The sequence below is a fragment of the Leucoraja erinacea genome, chromosome 19, assembly GCF_028641065.1.
Source record: "Leucoraja erinacea ecotype New England chromosome 19, Leri_hhj_1, whole genome shotgun sequence".
Taxonomy (NCBI): domain Eukaryota; kingdom Metazoa; phylum Chordata; class Chondrichthyes; order Rajiformes; family Rajidae; genus Leucoraja; species Leucoraja erinaceus.
In genome coordinates, this window is record NC_073395.1 from 10344989 (window position 1) to 10364517 (window position 19529).

Genomic DNA, 19529 nt, shown 5'->3' on the forward strand with positions numbered 1-19529 from the left:
ACAACCTCTCTGTACCTGCCCTGTCAAGTCTTCTGTGGAGGTAATTAAAAGGACAACGAGGTTAGTGATGTGTTTATTGGGGAGAGAGGTGTTAGCTATTTTAAAATGGTCTACATTATCCAAAGATATAGGGCTATTTACTAGGCCAATGTACAAGGCAACAACGAGCAGCCAGCAACTTCTTTCTCATTCATTTTAGTTTTTGTTTTAGAGATACACCGTAGAAAGAGGTCTTCGGCCCTGATCGTCGATCACCCATTCACACAAGCTCTATGTTATCCCACTTTCTCATCAACTCCCAATGCACGGGCAATTTACAGAAGCCAATTAATCTACAAACCGACACGTCTTTGGGATGTGGGAGGAAACGCACACGGTCATAGGCAAGATATGCAAACTGTACAGAACAGCACCCAAGGTCAGGATCGAACCTGGAACTCTGGCCACCAACTGTGCCACTGAACCGCCCGCTTTCTTTCTCATTCTCATCACTTTCACAAAGCTTTTAACCGATCATCAAGTGGGTGCTACATTTTAGACAGCATCTGTGTCACGATTTATATTGTAGTCCGATCTAGCAATTGTTACAAAAGTTTGAGTTTTAAAAATGTGTAAAATATTTGTCAACCCTCAGAGGGTTTTCACTCAGGGTACACAAAAATGCTGGAGAAACTCAGCGGGTGCAGCAGCATCTATGGAACGAAGGAAATAGGCAACGTTACGGGCCGAAATCCTTCTTCAGACTCAGAGGGTGGTGGGTATATGGAACAAGCTGCCAGAGCAGAAGTAGCTGAAATAGGTACCATAACAGCTTTTAAAAGATACTTGGACAAGTACATGGATAGGAAAGATTTTGACGAGGATGGGTCGAATGTGGACAAATGGGACTAGCTTAGATGGGGCATCTTGGTTGTCATTGACAAGTTGTGCCAAAGAGCCTGGTTCCGTGCTCTATGACTCTCCGCCACCAGGAATTGGACAGTATCTAGTGGTGCCACCAGGTGGAGCTGATACTAACTATATCAATGGGAGGATTCAGACGGTTGATATTTTGTCCATCTGAGCCTCTGCAGCTCGTTCTCTCAGACCATCATTGCTTTGCACTCAGGTATTCAGAACTCCATCACACACATGTATCTAAGTGCTTATGTATAGTGATACTTGTACTGAACTGTATACAAAAATGAAAGTCACTGTACCTCGGTACATGTTACACAGAGTACCATACCATACAATGATATCTTCTGGAAATATATTATGCTCACTGGTCATCAATGTGCATTTTCCTCATTTCAAGGTTGCATCTATTTGTTACACTATCGTGACATTATCTTGGATGCCACAGCACCAGTTATTAGGACTAGGCAGCCCACTATCAGAATCCTTCTCCGTAAGGCAGCTTTCCTCTGCATCACCAACCCAGCTTACAATCCTCCTTCACGTTTCAATATCCTTCACTGGACTGTAGACTGACTTCTGACCAAAGTATTGCAACAGTTCATAGTTTGCAACAAATCACAGAAAAATGAGAAGTGATCTCATTGCAATGTACAAAGTGGTGCAGATCAACGGATGAGGTTCAGAGCGTAGATTTCATTGCTTTACCTTTTGATAATGATACCAGAGTGCAAAAACCTTTGGATTGAAAGATAGACCATGGAAACAGACACTTCAGTCCATGCTGACCAACGATCACTTGTTCACACTAGATCTATGTTATCTTACTTTTGCATCCATTCCCTGCACACTATGGGCAATTTTGAGAAGGCCAATTAAGCGACAAACTCACACGTCTATAAGAAGTGAGAGGAAACGGGGCACTTGGAAGAAACTCACACGATCATAAGGAAAATGTGCAAATTTCACACAGATAGCACCCGAGGTCAGGATCAAACCCACGTCTGGTGCTGTGAGGCAACATTCTACCAGTTGCATTACTGTGCCACCCGACGTGTATTTTTGAGGACTACAGATTTTCAGATGAACCAGGGGGTATTGACAACACCTACAGTATATTACTACACGAGCACCGTTTTTGAAACCTAATATAGAAACATAGAAACATAGAAAATAGGTGCAGGAGTAGGCCATTCGGCCCTTCGAGCGTGCACCGCCATTCAATATGATCATGGCTGATCATCCAACTCAGGATCCCGTACCTGCCTTCTCTCCATACCCCCTGATCCCTTTAGCCACAAGGGCCACATCTAACTCCCTCTTAAATATAGCCAATGAACTGGCCTCACCACTCTCTGTGTAAAAAATGATTTTCTCATCTCGGTCCTAAAAGACTTCCCTCTTATCCTTAAACTGTGACCCCTAGTTCTGGACTTCCCCAACATCGGGAATAATCTTCCTGCATATAGCCTGTCCAACCCATTAAGAATTTTGTAAGTTTCTATAAGATCCCCCGTCAATCTTCTAGATATTCAACAACTGCAAATGTATTCACTCGTTAAATGTGCAGTTAGATGTCACAATACTCAAAGGTTTGCAATGACTGCTGTCCAATGAAACAATATGAGAATTAGAAGCAAGATAGTTCCTTTTGACCCGAAGTGCTTTATTCATTGTTCATCAAAACCATGCATGCTCAATGTTACTTCTCCTCTATTCCCTTAATAATCAGGAAATGTGCATTTGTAGATGCTTTGTGGAAGATATCCAAGCCTTCATGGAACACAAGAGGATTGACACTTCACAGAGTGGTGCAGCGGTAGAGTTGCTGCCTTACAGCGCCATAGACCCGGGTTCGATCCTGACTATGGGTGCTGTCGGCACGGAGTTAGTACGTTCTCCTTGCGACCATGTGTTCCGGTTTCCTCCCACATTCCAAAGACATACAGGGTACAAGTCTGTAAGTTTGATCGTCTTTGGTGGGGTCAAGGGAAGAGCGTTCACGTCGCGGCCCTGTTTCCACCAATCTTTCCATCACCATGCACAAGAAGCACAAGAAGCGACAAGATAGACACCATTGTATGCAGGTGCTGAGAAGTGTGTTCAGCTCTGGCTGAACAACTAATCTTGTATGTGGACTCGATAAGAAGAAGATTGGCTTTGGTAAAATTATTTCCTAGTTTGTGTAGGATAGTTCAAGTGTGCAGGGATCACTGGTTGACGTGGACTTGGTGGACCAAAGGGCTTGTTTCCACGTTATATCTCTAAACTAAATAAACTAAACTAAATTTCAATTGTGGTCATTTTTTTTCATGCTTGAGTGTGATTAGCAAGAACAATCACAGGATGTATTTTTGCAGTCTCAGGTGAATTGATCAATCTGGATTTGCAATCTGTTCTCCTTAGCAAATGCTATGGCTCCAATCAGATACGATGGCAGAATACAGCATCTTAAAGATAGACACAAATTGCTGGAGTAACTCAGCGGGACAGGCAGCATCTCAGGAGAGAAGGAATAGGTGACGTTTTGGGTCGAGACCCATCTTCAGACTGAGAGTCAGGGTACAGGGAAACAATAGGTATATAAAGGTTCAGAACACAGCAGAGAGGGCACCAATGTCCCAAGGAAGGTGGAGCCCACAATGATCCTTTGTTGGCTGTGGAAGACGTGATAATGAAGGGATACAAACAGTGAAACTAGCAAGACGACTAGGGTAGCGGAGGGATCCATTGTTGGCTGTGAAAGAGATGATAATGAAGGGATTCAAACAGTGACCCGGCAACTTAACCCAGGTCGTAGAGTCATAGAGCGATGCAATGTGGAAGCAGGCCCTTCAGCCCATCTTGCCCACACCGGCCAACATGTCCCAGCCACACTAGTCCCACCTGTCAGCGTTTGGCCCGTATCCCTCCATACCTGTCCTGTCCATGAACTTGTCTAATTGTTTCTTAAATGTCGGGATAGTCCCTGCCTCAACTACATCCTCTGGCAGCTTGTTCCATACACCCACCACCCTTTGTTTGAAAAGGTTACCCCTCTGATTCCTATTAAATCTCTTCCCCTTCACCTTAAACCTATTTCCTCTGGTCCTCTATTCCCCTACTCCGGGCAAGAGACTCTGCAGCTACCCGATCTGTTCCTCTCATGATTCCGATCTATTCCTCTCAGGTTACCTGGTTGTGCTATTTTGTCAACATTGCAGCTTGCTTTTGGTTCCTTAAAACTGCACAAGGGTTAAAAAATAACTTCATGGAAATAATTCTCCTTCAGCACAAATTCAGTTGGTCTCCAGACCGTTTGCTTGAGAGAGGAGCCAATTCATTTAGTTCAAAGATAGCCAGATTATCTTCCTGTTGGTAAATATTTATAATTCAAAGTTCATTTCATTTTCATTCTTGCAGCTTGATATATTTTTTTCAATATATTTTTTCTCAGCCTGGACTTTTGAAATAAGAAGATTTCACGTGGAATCTCCACACAATAGCAGACTTTTAGTTTAGTGAGGAAACAGGCCCTTCGGCCCATCAAGTCTTCGTCGACCTGCAATCACCCCGCACACTGGCGCCATCCCACTCATTAGGAACAATTTACAATCCTTACCAAAGCCAATGAACCTACAAACCTGTATGTCTTTGGAGTGTGGGAGGAAACCGGAGCACCCTGGGAAAGCCCACGTGATCATGGGGAGAATGTACACACTCCGTACAGACAAAACTCATAGTCAGAATCAAACCCGGGTGTCTGGAACTGTAAGGAAACGACTCTACTGCTGCACTTCCCTGCTGCCCTTAAAGTAAGTGAGAGGTAACATCCATAGTTAGTAATATGGAGATTACACAACCTTTTGCATTAAAATTACACATAATTCATTGCTACCATTCACAGCTATGAACACTTCTACATCCATTAATCAGACATCTCTCTGCTACCATTTTTGATCAATCACAAGCCACACTTCACTTGTCCCGTCTTGTTCACTTACATTCCCTAATCTTTTTCTAACCCTCTTCACACTGCTCTTGTTCTAAAATACAGCTTCAAGTCTCCAAGGGTAGTTTTGCTGCTGAACCACACGTCCTCTTCCACTGCTGATGGTGTCTTCCACAGTTGGTCAAAATGGTTGAGGCTCAACTACTTTTTGAAGTATCCTAGTGCTTTGACAGCTAAAAATAGCATCCCCTTCACCAGTACTGAGGTCAGGGCTGCCATGGCTTTCTCATGAAACTCAAGGATCTGTATTGTCCAGAAAATAGAGTCATGGAAACATCGTCTATCCATTCCTTCCGCAGATGCTGCCTGACCTGCTGAGTTCCTCTAGCACTTGGTGTTTTTCTCAAGTTTAGAATATCTGCAGTTCCTTGAGTCTCTCTCGGTCATTCCCCAGCTCTGGTGCCATACACTCGACTGAGCTCAATAGAATGCACATATATAACGTGCAGTTTCTTGTTAAAGAACATATTTTAATTTATTTTTCTAGCCCGTTGAATTTGTTTGCCCTTCTCACTGAGTTCTTGCTGAGGTGTAGTCCCATGGCCTGTCTTTGGCACCATGGCATTTGTTCAATTACCCATTTTTCCTTTGTACGAGTAGGCAGTTAATGTCTGCAGTATTTCACTGGGCAAGCAATGACTGTCAAGTCCAATTGTTTTCTCATCCAGTTTACACACAGGCATTCATGATCCAGCAAAGTCCATTGGAATCAGTGAAAAACAGTCAGGGACAAGAACAGGGAGTCGTTTATCTTTGGCCTTTCTTCACCAGGCAATCTATCGCGCTCCGGCTAGATCAAGTTATTCAGCATTTGATAAAGGTTAGACCTGCGGCAAACATAGCTCAGTTGTTAAGTTCACATCCATTAGACTGGCCTCATGTTTAGTTTACAATTTCTGGTAGCTAGTTAGTTAAATACGAAAATGGGGTTTATCAACACAGGCGTCTAACCCATTGTAGCCACTGACTTTAACTCACCATTACCTTCAACCTTTATTCAGGGTCTCCCACCACTTCCACAACCACATTTCAATGCATGTTTTCTCCGAGAATATGCTGCTAAGTACATTAGTACGTGGTTCCTGCTCACACTGGGCTACCAAAGACAACTGCACCTTCTGCCACTTGCCCAAGTTCCAGGACGTTCATCCCCCGACCTTGTCACCTACCTGTGTTTAAGAAGGAACTGCAGATGCTGGAAAATCGAAGGTACTCAAAAATGCTGGAGAAACTCAAGCGGGTGCAGCAGCATCTATGGAACGAAGGAAATAGGCAACGTTTCGGGCCGAAACGTTGCCTATTTCCTTCGCTCCATGGATGCTGCTGCACCCGCTGAGTTTCTCCAGCATTTTTGTGTACCTTGTCACCTACCTATCTGACTCCCAAGGTCTTCCTTAGACTACACACACACCTTCATTGTGCTCTAGTGCACCTTTTATCCCATACAGACATCCATGTAGACAGACACAAACTACACTCCAACCTTTTCCTTCTTAACCTCATTCTTGCATATTCAGATGTCTCTCCATGCCTGAAGGAAATGATGTTAGGTTGATGTTAGGTTAGCCTTGTTAGCATGCAGGAATAGAAGACGAGTCGATTGTATTTTTAAGGTTTCCAGTTTAGCCAGCCTTGCTCCTCCATCTCCAGTTTCACTTTGATTTGAAAGGGTAGCGTGGGGTATATATTTGAGAAGGTACACAATTTTATAGGATATGGAGAAGGATAATGATGCATTCAAGCCCTGATTTCCAAAGGCTCCACAGAGGGGCACTGCTGCACTGTGGATGATCAAGTTGGATAAGGAAGCTTGCACATTGTGAGCAAAGACACAAAGCATTCCATAACAAAGTGGTTTATGTAAGTTTAAGATTGCAGAGGGTGCAAACTGGGAGCCGAGAGGCTGACCTGAAAATCATTGGAATAGTCGAGCTTGAGGTAACAAAATTAGGGTATCAGCTGCAGATAGCTACAAATAACTTGTGCCTGGGGTGGAATAAGGCAATGTTGTGATGTTGAAAGCCTTTGGAGAGGATATGAGTTCAGATGCTTCGCACAGGGGCAAAAATCAGGATCAAGGCTACGAACATCGGAATCAGCCAGGGAGAAATCTGGAGTTTGTGATAGTGATCTAAGAAAAGGACTTGGCTTCCCAATATTTGTCTACTTTCATGCATGTAACATCAATGATACAATGATGATCCAATAACAGCTTATTGTCACATGTACAGTGACATTATTTGTTTTGCATATAATTCAGTAAAATCATACAGCAGACCTCAGATAGGCAGTACACAAAGAGTCTCCATGTTACTGTACGCAGTGGTAGAGTTGGTGCCTTACAGAACTAAAGACCTGGATTTGATCCTGACCACGGGCGCCGTCTGTACGGAGTTTGTACTTTCTCCTCGTGACTGCGTGGGTTTTCCCCGTGTGCATCGGTTTCCTCCCACACTCCAAAAACGCACAGGTTTGTAGGTTAATTGACTTCGGTAAAAATTGCAAATTCTCCCTAGTGTGTAGGATAGTGCTGGTGTATGGGCATCGCTGGTCAGTGCCGACTGGGTGAGCCAAAGGGCCTATTTCTGCGCTGTATCTCTAAACTAAATTAAAATAAACTCTCTAGCTTTAACAAAGGCATCAATTTTCTCCTGAAACCGTTACACACCATTTCCATCCTCCCTCAGGTCCAAATAGATTTTCTTTCTTCACAAAGATGCATTAATTCTTCTGGAGCTTGACATTATTCCCATGAAGTTTCCTGGATGTCTTTTCAATTATTCAGATATTGTACTCCTCGGTAGCAGTTGCGATTAAAAACGTCGTCCTAGTTCCATAGGCACTGTTGAATTTATTTTAGCAACTTGTTAATTATGACCTGAACTCCTTCATACCATGAGGCAACATGGTAAATATATAAAGCTCTTACTGACAGGTCATTGTCAGATACTGTTGGTTCTATTTTTCCACATTTAATTATGTATAAGCATTGGACAGATCCAACTTGATGAAGTCTTTGACCCCTGTCTGCGCAGCACACATATCCTGTGACAAGAACAATAGATTTTGTTCATCGTTCACAGCTCAGCTGTGAGTTATTCTGTGATCCTCACAAAGCTATACAATTTTGTCTGCTTCAAGGATTTTAAAGCCCACTCATTCTGTGTAGCTTTGACCAACACTCCATGGAGTTCATGTTTGTTTAACTCTTCCTCCGCTAAAGCCTCTCTGGGCTTGTACTAGATTGCCTTGGTGTCAGGCTTAATGTGTATATTGGCCTTGTGTCCCTTAATTCATGCATATGAGTCTTTGAACAGCTCTGTATACCTGCTGTAGAAGCTTACAATACAATATAATAATACTTTATTAGCCAAGTATGTTTTGCAACATACGAGGAATTTAATTTGCCAAGTCAGTCATACAAATAAAAAGCAACAGAACACACAAAATACAGTTTAACATAAACATCCACCACAGTGACTCCTCCACATTCCTCACTGTGATGGAAGGCAAAATAAAGTTCAATCTCTTCCCTTCTTTGTTTTCCCGCGGTCGGAGACCTCGAGCCTTCCGTTGACGGGACGATCTTGACTCCCATAGCTGATGGTTGGGCCCTCTGCATCGGGGGGATCTCAGCTTCCCCGCGCCGGCGATCGGACCCCGGGTCAGGGCTGGTCAAACCTTTTGCGTGGACAATATTGTGAAGCTCAAGCACTTAATACATTCTTCCGATCAATCTTTTCCCAATATTGTCAGTCTGTTTGCATAGTCAGGTACAATGACGTTTGGACTCTTATGAGAAACTGCACCTCACATTTGCCTTGGAGTTTTCAATGGCATTTAGGAGTATGTCTTCAAACTTGCATCCTTTTTCCCAATGATGTGTTTTATTTACTGTACATTTCATATTTTTAATTGGATGTAAATTCCATCACCCTGTTAGTGTGAGATTTAATTTCTATTCCTGAATTGTCAGTCCAGGTGTCAATCACTTGTCCAACCAACACATACTTAAAAATATAACATCCTCATTGTCTTGACCAGGCCTTTAACCCACCAACAATGGAGCACAGCATCCAGGAAGTCACCGAGAACCAAGTCATAGGGTCATCTAGTCATACAGTGTGGAAACAGGACCTTCAGCCCAACATGCCCACACTGACCAACATGTCCCATCTACACTAGTCCCACTTGCCAGCGTTTGGCCCATATCCCTCTTAAACTGTCCTATCCATGTACCTGTCTAATTGCATCTTAAACATCCTTGCCTCAAGCACCTCATCCTCCCATACACCCACAATCTTTATGTGAAAAAGTTACCCCTTAGATTCCTATTACTCTCCCCCCCCCCCCCCCCCCCCCCCCCCCCCCCCCCACACCTTACACCTTAAACCTTTGCCCTCTGGTTCTTGATTCTCCTACTCTGGGCAAGAGACTCTGTGCGTCTAACTATTCTACTCCTTGGTCTTTCTTTGTGTCAGGAATGTACGGAAACCAGTGAAAACACCAGAGTGCAGTAGTGTCTCTTGCATCATTGCCCATGCCCAGTCAAACAACTCCTGTCCAGTGTCAGAACCCCACATAAGGCTCACCATTCGTCTCAGAACCAGTGGAAGTATATCATTTTTGATGCTGAGAGACAGTCTCAAGATTTTCAGAACTTTTGTGTTACTTTGGCTTCTGTACGTTTTCACGTTGACGATGCCTTCGACCATTGACTTTGGTGTACTAGCTAAATATCGTAACATTTTTTAACATCATTAAAGTTCTGAAGAGAGCACATTTTAGCTGAAAATCACAGTCAATCTGGTCTTGTCATCCCACAAATAAATGGATTAATAGCTAGGAATGATCTGTGTGGTCTCTTTCACCTGTCCTGTTTACCCAAGTGAGAAACATTTTTCAGTTGTCTTCTTTAGTTTCTCCCAGTATTTGCTCAGTAGTTTATTTGCTTGCACTGGGGAATGTAGGAACAAAGTATCCAGCTATAAATTTCAGGCTGCATCATAGTTTGAAGGACCACCTTATCGTTGCCTGCTTATCCATCTTTGCATGTTAATGTGTCGTTCAATGCCAAACTGGAACAAAGAAGAAATGGTTCGACATCACTCTGACTCGCAGCAGCAGTTGTCAGATATTCAGAGGCTGTGTGTATACTTGTGGATTGATGAAGGCACCTATCCAAATTTAACGTTCAATGCTCTTACCGCTTTGATCCAAAGGAAAGTTGGTTCAAATAGAAATCAGTGACAAAATTAACATTAAAGCCAAAGTAGGCATTATTTATTCAAGTGAATGAAGCAAATGTTATTTTACTTGTCTCAATTTTACACTAATCATGTTCAGATGAATGTTGAGAAGAAGTTAACTGTAGACACAAAGAAATGCACAGCTTTATCCAGGTTTGTATGGGGAATACATCTTCATTAATCCAGCTTTCCTGATAATATGAAGAAAAGCACATATGAGTTCATGGTTGTGTCTGGTGGTCATAGTTTTCAGCAATCAACAAACAGGTCTTAAGGCTCCAAGACATATGGAGTGGGTTTAACCTGAGTTAACAAAAGACTTTCCTCATATAGACAATAGACAATAGGTGCAGGAGTAGGCCATTCGGCCCTTCGAGCCAGCACCGCCATTTAATATGATCATGGCTGATCATTCCCAATCAGTACTCCGTTCCTGTCTTCTCCCCATATCCCCTGACTCTGCTATTTTTAAGAGCCCTATCTAGCTCTCTCTTGAAAGCATCCAGAGAACCTGCCTCCACTGCCCTCTGAGGCCGAGAATTCGACAGACTCACCACTCTCTGTGAGAAAAAAGTGTTTCCTCGTCTCCGTTCTAAATGGCTTACTCCTTATTCTTAAACTGTGGCCCCTGGTTCTGGACTCCCCCAACATCGGGAACATGTTTCCTGCCTCTAGCGTGTCCAAACCCTTAACAATCTTATATGTTTCAATGAGAACCCCTCTCATCCCTCTAAACTCCAGAGTGTACAAGCCCGGCCGCTCCATTCTCTCAGCATATGACAGTCCCGCCATCCCAGGAATTAACCTCGTAAACCTACGCTGCACTCCTTCAATAGCAAGATTGTCCTTCCTCAAATTAGGGGACCAAAACTGCACACAATACTCCAGGTGTGGTCTCACTAGGGCTCTGTACAACTGCAGAAGGACCTCTTTGCTCTTATATTTGACTCCTCTTGTTATAAAGGCCAACATGCCATTCGCTTTCTTCACTGCCTGCTGTACCTGCATGCTTACTTTCATGGACTGATGAACAAGGACCCCCAAGACTGATGAACAAGGACCTCCTGGCTGTTTGTGACCTGAATGTCCCATTCCTGTTACTGAATGAGATCAATAAATTCACATTTTCATGTATTGTGCGCTGTTATATATTTGCCATAATAAAAAGATGGCCTGAATTTTGCTGAGCTCGACCTACTATCTGCCCAGTGTTGCCCCGTACCCGACCTACTCAAACTGGACTAGTGCCCAGGAGTCAAACATTGGTTTTCCTGTCTTTTAATGCTGACAATGTGTTTAAATATGACCATTCCTATATTTAAAATATTAAAAAATAAATAATATTTAAAGCATTAGACAAAAATATAATTAAAAAAGAAGCTAGTTTACTTCCTTCCTTTATTTCCCACTGTCTTAAGTCCCCAATGGTGCGATGCTACCAATTATGCATATGAATGAACTAGCGTAAATCTCAGCAAATGGAAATCTGCTGCTCGACTCCATGGGCAGCCCAGTGGCAGACAGCATTGAAACACATGCCACAACCTAATAGCAAATATGTTTGGGAGTTCCATGTTCGTGCAAGGAAGTTCTGGACTTGTTGACATTCACTGTAATGACAGGCGAATAATTCTAACATTGCTATGTTATAGCCTTGGTGCAGCTATCAGAACTGTCTGAATTCAATCCTGACCTCCATGTGCTGTCGATGTTTGCATGTTCTTTCCCTGATTGTATGGTTTACCTTCAAATGGTCTAATATTCTATTATATCCCAAAAACATTTGGGCATGTTGGTTAAATGGTCAGGCAGCATCTCTGGAGAAAAGGGATAGGTAGCGTTTCAGGTCAGAACCCTTCTTGAGACTGAAAGTTAGAGAATGCCAGAACAAAACAGGGCTGGTAACAGATGATCTCAGGAAGGGTCATGTCCATAATAGCCCATTGTTGGCTGGGGAAGATGAGCTAACGGAGATACAAGGATCTTTGTACTTGGACAGCTATTCCCTTTCTCCAGAGTCACCTGACCCGCTGAGTTACTCCAGCATTTTATGTCTATCTTCTGCATAAACCAGCATCTGCAGTTCCTTCGCACAGATTAAATGATCACTGTAAATTTCCCCTCGCATACATGATTGGTAGAATCAAGGGGTATCGATGGGAAGAATAAAATGGGAACACGATGTTACTGCAAATGATGCTTGATATTCATGATGACCATTGACAGACAAGCCTGTGCTCGTGATGTGTGGTTCAATAACAAAATTCATTAAAACATTGCTTTTTTTCTAAATTTTTGAAGTGTCAACACTTCGGTAGTCAACAGTAAGTGCAGAGTTTGGCGTTTTGATGACAAAGATTGGCACTCGAACTTCTGCATCTGTGAACATACACTGCACAAAACTCATTTTATCTAGTATGTCAACCATCAGTTTGTAAAATACTGCTAATAAGCTTTTCAAGTCACTAAAATAAGGAAACAGATATTAGGAGGTGCTCAGTCATCAGACTTTCATGGACTTTGTACTGCATTTTGTTAATTTCTTTCCATATAACGTATTTTACACGCATTGAAGAATTTAGGCATAGAATAACAACTGATACAGGTTCAGAAAAGAAATCTAAAATCACCAGCATGATTAACATCATAGAAACATAGAAATTAGGTGCAGAAGTAGGCCATTCGGCCCTTCGAGCCAGCACCACCATTCAATATGATCATGGCTGATCATCCAACTCAGTATCCCGTACCTGCCTTCTCTCCATACCCTCTGATCCCTTTAGCCACAAGGGCCACATCTAACTCCCTCTTAAATATAGCCAATGAACTGGCCTCAACTACCCTCTGTGGCAGAGAGTTCCAGAGATTCACCACTCTCTGTGTGAAAAAAGTTTTTCTCATCTCGGTTTTAAAGGATTTCCCCCTTATCCTTAAGCTGTGACCCCTTGTCCTGGACCTCCCCAACATCGGGAACAATCTTCCTGCATCTAGCCTGTCCAATCCCTTAAGAATTTTGTAAGTTTCTATAAGATCCCCTCTCAATCTCCTAAATTCTAGAGAGTACAAACCAAGTCTATCCAGTCTTTCTTCATAAGACAGTCCTGACATCCCAGGAATCAGTCTGGTGAACCTTCTCTGCACTCCCTCTATGGCAATAATGTCCTTCCTCAGATTTGGTGACCAAAACTGTACGCAATACTCCAGGTGTGGTCTCACCAAGACCCTGTACAACTGCAGTAGAACCTCCCTGCTCCTATACTCAAATCCTTTTGCTATGAAAGCTAACATACCATTTGCTTTCTTCACTGCCTGCTGCACCTGCATGCCTACTTTCAATGACTGGTGTACCATGACACCCAGGTCTCGCTGCATCTCCCCTTTTCCTAATCGGCCACCATTTAGATAATAGTTTGCTTTCCTGCTTTCCTGTTTTTGCCACCAAAATGGATGATCTCACATTTATCCACATTATACTGCAGTCAGCATGTTAGAAACATAGAAACATCGAAAATAGGTGCAAGAGTAGGCCATTCAGCCCTTCGAGCCACCACCGCCATTCAATATGATCATGGCTGATCATCCAAAATCAGTACCCCGTTTCAGCTTTTTCCCCATATACCTTGATTCCTTTAGCCCTAAGAGCTAAATCTAACTCTCTCTTGAAAACATCCAGTGAATTGGCTTCCACTGCCTTCTGTGCAGAGAATTCCACCGATTCACAACTCTCTGGGTGAAAAAGTGTTTCCTCATCCCAGTCCTAAACGGCCTACCCCTTATTCTTAAACTGTGACCCCTTGTTCTGGACTTCCCCAACATCGGGAACATTTTTCATGCATCTACCCTGTCCAATCCTCGAATATTTTTTTATGTTTCTATAAGATCCCCTCCCATCCTTCTAAATTCCAGTGAATACCAGCCCAGTTGACCCATTCTTTCACCACATGTCAGTCCCGCCATTCTGGGAATTAACCTGGTGAACCTACGCTGCACTTCCCCAATAGCAATAATGTCCTTCCTCAAATTAGGAGACCAAAATTGTACACAATATTCTATTATTGATAATGTTCCCATTATTGATAATTCTGATCAATGTTCATCAATAATCTTTTACAATGACTTCATTGATCAGCACAACTTCATACAGTCTAAATCAATGCATCCTTTATTTGACCTTCAATGGAAGAGTGACAATTTTACCTTGTGCCTTTGCAGTGCAGAGAAAAAACTGCAATTTAGCTGGTATCAACAACACTAGAGACGAGAAAGGTTAAATTGGGGCCCTATTGCGCACTGTTCTGTTGCCCATGTACCTATAACCAAAGGTGGATTTTTGATACCTAAGCGCTCAGGGTAGAAGATTGGCAGAGAACATTGTTTTTAATTTAATGTATTTTGCAAGCATGACCTGTTTCACCCATTGAGTCTCATTGTTTCTTTTCCTGTCAAACACACTTAGTTTCTGGTCTGTTTTTGCAATCATATGGTATTTTAAAGGTAGACAAAAATGCTGAAGAAACTCAGCAGGTGAGGCAGCATCTTTGGGGCAAAGGAAATATGCAACATTTCGGGCCGAAACCCTTCTTCAATCTGAAGAAGGGTTTTGGCCCGAAACGTTGCCTATTTCCTTCGCCCCATAGATGCTGCCTCACCCACTGAGTTTCTTCAGCATTTTTGTCTACCTTCAATTTTCCAGCATCTGCAATTCCTTCTTAAACCATGGTATATTAAAATTCAGGTTGCATAATCTCGTCACTTTTCCATCTACTTTGTGTTCTCTCTGCAATAATGTTAGCAATGTAAGGCATGGGTTTTGATGTTTACCTAAACCTTCTGAAATACATTTATCAATGGTCAAATTACACATATCCTCAAAGGGAAACAACTGACAATGTAGTGGGTTAGGGGGAGAATAGGGTTAGGAGAGATAGAACAGCCATGATTGAATGGCGGAGCAGACTTGATGGACTGAATGGCCTAATTCTGCTCCTATCACATGCTTATGACAGAACAATAAATTGGCAAATTTCAGCGACAAATGTACGATCTCCCTTATTACAGATACTAATGTTGGGTAGAGCATCAAAATATTTAGTATTTCATTACCGAATCTCAGATAATAATGGAAAAAATATCAACCTCGAATGGGTAATTTAGATGTTACTCATGTGTGATGAAAAGAAAAAGACTTCTGTACTTACGCCTCGGCTTTGAATATTGCTAGGCGGATTTTATCGTCATCAGCACCTGATGGTTCCTTTGCAAAATCCTTCACTCCAAGAGTTTTCAAAGCTGAAATTAATCAAAACAAAGAGTTAGTGCTGACCATCAAAGTTTAACAGTGCAAATCTGACACACTGGACATGACAACCATACCTTCCGTGTACTGAACCAAAGTGATATGTCCTTTTTTTGTAGTATCCAAAATACCAAACACAGCATCCAAATTGGACTCATCAAATAAACAAGGATAATTTTTTTTAATCGTTTTGGCAACCTTCAATTGCTCCAGCTGTTCAATTAAAAACTCCAAAGGCTTAGCTGCGAAAATAAAATCATATTAAACAAACAGTAAGAAATGCAGTTTAATCAAAGATGTTATTCCATTTCCTCAAATTGATTAAAAAGGATATATATATTAAAAAGTATTTATGAGAACCAGAGTTATTGTGGCCTTGTCAAACATAAGGGTTAGCACTACACGCTACGAATCCCAGTTGTGGAGACACTGGTATCGTTGTCTCGTTGTAGGACATTGATCATTCTTTTAATCTGGGTTTTTAACTTATGTATTGTGTTTTAAAAAATATATAATTTATGATGCTTTTATGTGATATACTAAGATTTTATATGTACTTGATGATATTTTTTTTATGCAATGCATAGTTTAATGTAATGTTGCCTCTTGTCTGGACCTCGAGTCCGTAATAAAGTTTATATTATTATTAGATCACAAATTTTAATGGGGGGGGGGGGGAGAGGTGAAGGGGGGGGGGAGGGGAGGGGGAGGAAGGGGGGGGGGGGGGGGAAGGGGGAGGGGGAGGAAGGGGGAGGAGGGGGGAGGGGGAGGTGGGGGGGGGAGAGGTGAAGGGGAGAGGGGGGGGGGTGGGGGGGGGGGGGGGGAGGGGGGGAGGGGAGGGGGGGTGGGGGGGGGGGAGGGGAGAGGTGAAGGGGGGAGGGGGGAGGAGGGGGGAGAGGGGGGGGGGGGGGGGAGGGGGGGAAGGGGGGTGCTGAGCTGGTTATTGCCGGCACCACTCGGCCCCAGGGGGGTGCTGGCACGTACCGGGCCGGTAGGGTAGAGCAACATGCTGGTGAGGCTGTCGATCAGCTCCAGGATCTGATGCTCCGCCAGGTATTCCAGCGCCTCCTGCTCCTGGGGAGACGCCATGCCGCCGTCGCCTGGCAACCCGCCGGAAGCGGGGGGAAGGACTCAGTGACGCTACTTCCGCTGACTGCGGCGCCTCTCGCGGGAGACTCGGCTCCTCCACTCCACTCGGGGACGCTCGGCTCCACTCGGGGACGCTCGGCTCCACTCGGGGACGCTCGGCTCCACTCGGGGACGCTCGGGGACGGTATTCGGCTCCACTCGGGGACGCTCGGCTCCACTCGGCGACGCTCGGGGACGCTCGGCTCCACTCGGGGACGCTCGGCTCCACTCGGCGCCTCCACTCCACTCGGGGACGCTCGGGGACGCTCGGCTCCACTCGGGGACGCTCGGCTCCACTCGGGGACGCTCGGGGACGCTCGGCTCCACTCGGGGACGCTCGGCTCCGTTCGACTCGGGTCCACTCGGCAGAGGTTGACGCCAGGCGCTTGCTGAGCCCTGGATCAGAACCGGCGGGCGACGCCAGGTACCACGCACGGTCACTGTAATTAATGGTCGCCCGTGGCTAGTGGGTTAATGCCCGTGGCTAGTGCGTTAATGCCCGTGGCTAGTGGGTTAATGCCCGTGGCTAGTGGGTTGATGCCCGTGGCTAGTGGGTTGATGCCCGTGGCTAGTGGGTTGATGCCCGTGGCTAGTGGGTTGATGCCCGTGGCTAGTGGGTTGAGGCCCGTGGCTAGTGGTTAATGCCCGTGGCTAGTGGGTTAATGCCCGTGGCTAGTGGGTTAATGCCCGTGGCTAGTGGGTTAATGCCCGTGGCTAGTGGGTTAATGCCCGTGGCTAGTGGGTTAATGCCCGTGGCTAGTGGGTTAATGCCCGTGGCTAGTGGGTTAATGCCCGTGGCTAGTGGGTTGATGCCCGTGGCTAGTGGGTTGATGCCCGTGGCCATGCCCGTGGCTAGTGGGTTAATGCCCGTGGCTAGTGGGTTGATGCCCGTGGCTAGTGGGTTGATGCCCGTGGCTAGTGGGTTGATGCCCGTGGCTAGTGGGTTAATGCCCGCGGCTAGTGGGTTGATGCCCGTGGCTAGTGGGTTAATGCCCGTGGCTAGTGCGTTGATGCCCGTGGCTAGTGGGTTCATCCCCGCAGCCACTAGGTTAATGCCTGCGTGGTACTAAAGACAACAACACAAAGTGCCGGAGTAACGCCGCAGAGGACATGGACGGGTGACAAATGGTACCAAGGATATTTCCACCACCCGGCCTTCACTGGGATGTTAAATGCTACAAATAATTGGAGGATTAAACCACAGCCGCCTGTCACTGCCTATTTGTGAGCAGTATTCACAATACAAATGTAGCCTTAAGCATCGCGTTTTCGGAAATATTGTAAATGAGCGTTTTTCCCTCTACATCAAAATATTTATCATTAGTTTAAGACTCTTTCTTCATTAACACAAAACATTTCCTGGGAATATTTCAGTTGTGAGCTGTGTGGGAAGGAACTGCAGATGCTGGTTTACACCAAAGATAGACACAAACGCTGGGCTAATTCAGCGGATCAGGCCGCATCTATGGAGAAAATGAGACCCTCGACACGAAACGTTACCTGTTCATTTTCTCCTGAGATGCTCCCTGATCATTCTGATACTTCAGCATTTTGTGTCTTATCTTCAATTTAAGTTGTGTGCGGAGTGCGCCACCCCGTGGCTTAACTCGGGGATCAGTTGCCCAAAGGTCAGCGATGGCTGATGGAATAAACATTTACAGAAAGGGACTTTGGCACTTGAATTTAATAAAAATAGCAGGCAGTGAGAAGGACAGAGTATTTAACAGGAAACAACTGTTAACAAGTATTTAACAAATCAGAAAAAAAAACAAGCTTATTTTTTCATTCCTTTATTCAGTTTGACACATAATAGAACTTTATAGTCATGATGGAACAAGAAACTGTAGATGTCGGTTTATAATAAAGATGCATTACTGGAGTAACTCGTCAGGCAGCAGCTCCGCTGAGTTGCTCCAGAACTTTGTTTTTTTTTAAAGAGTTGTACAGCATAGAAAAAGCTCTTTGTCCCACAGTGTCTGTACTGACCATCATACCTATCTACAGTGCCCTCCATAGATAGTTTGGGCCAAAGACTCATCATTTATATATTTGCCTAAGAATTATGTTTAAGAAAGAACTGCAGATGCTGGTAAAATCATAGGTAGACACAAAATGCCGGAGAAACTCTATGGAAAGAAGGAATTGGCGACGTTTCTCGATCCGAAACGTGGCTAATTCCTTCTCTCCATTGATGCTGCCTCACCCGCTGAGTTTCTCCAGCATTTTGAGTCTACTTACCATTTATTTATTTGCCTCTGTACTCCACAATTTGAGATTTGTAATAGAAAAAAAATCACATGTGGTTAAAGTGCATTGTCAGATTTTATTAATGGGTAGTTTTATACATTTTGGTTCCACCATGTGGAAATTACAGCTGTGTTTATACATAGCCCCTCCCCCACCCCATATAACAGCCTTTATTAAAATCTGACAATGTGCATTTTAACCACATGTGATTTTTTTTCCTATTACATATCTCAAATTATGGAGTACAGAGGCAAATAAATAAATTTGGGGTCTTTGTCCAAAACATGATGGAGGGCACTGTATACTTTCTCACATGCCTGCAATAATTCCTCTATGCATTGTTCATTCAAGTATTTGACAACTTATCCCTTAAAAGTTATTGTTCCAACACTACCACATCCTCTAGCAGCTCATTCCAGACCAACTTGTCTTTGTGTGATAAACTTCTATTACGGATAAATAATTGTATTTCATAGCATTTTCAGAAATATTTGTTTAAAAAAAGGCCTAACAAATGTTAAAAGTTATAATTTTAAAAATTCTCAGGTGAAAGACCATATCATTCAATAAAGTCTGACAAGATAGCTTCAATCAAAAATGGCAGCCTGTGAATTCAGAAACTGCAGCAGTATGATTTATTTAATCATTCTCAATATTGCTTTGATGAGTAATATGTGTACTATGTAACTGTATAACTTGTTGAAATGTCTTATTTTCTGGA

The 19529-nt window shown here is 43.7% G+C and overlaps 1 protein-coding gene across 1 annotated transcript; it reads right to left on the reverse strand.

Annotated features, from left to right (window-relative positions):
* Nucleotides 1-10143: 10143 nt before the first annotated feature.
* On the reverse strand, nucleotides 10144-16537 carry si:dkey-42p14.3 (EF-hand calcium-binding domain-containing protein 10). The gene is given in 5 exon segments (XM_055650260.1): nucleotides 10144-10328; nucleotides 15336-15426; nucleotides 15511-15675; nucleotides 16418-16427; nucleotides 16430-16537. Coding segments are annotated over 5 exon segments (405 nt in total). The 5' UTR covers nucleotides 16523-16537; the 3' UTR covers nucleotides 10144-10282.
* Nucleotides 16538-19529: the final 2992 nt, after the last annotated feature.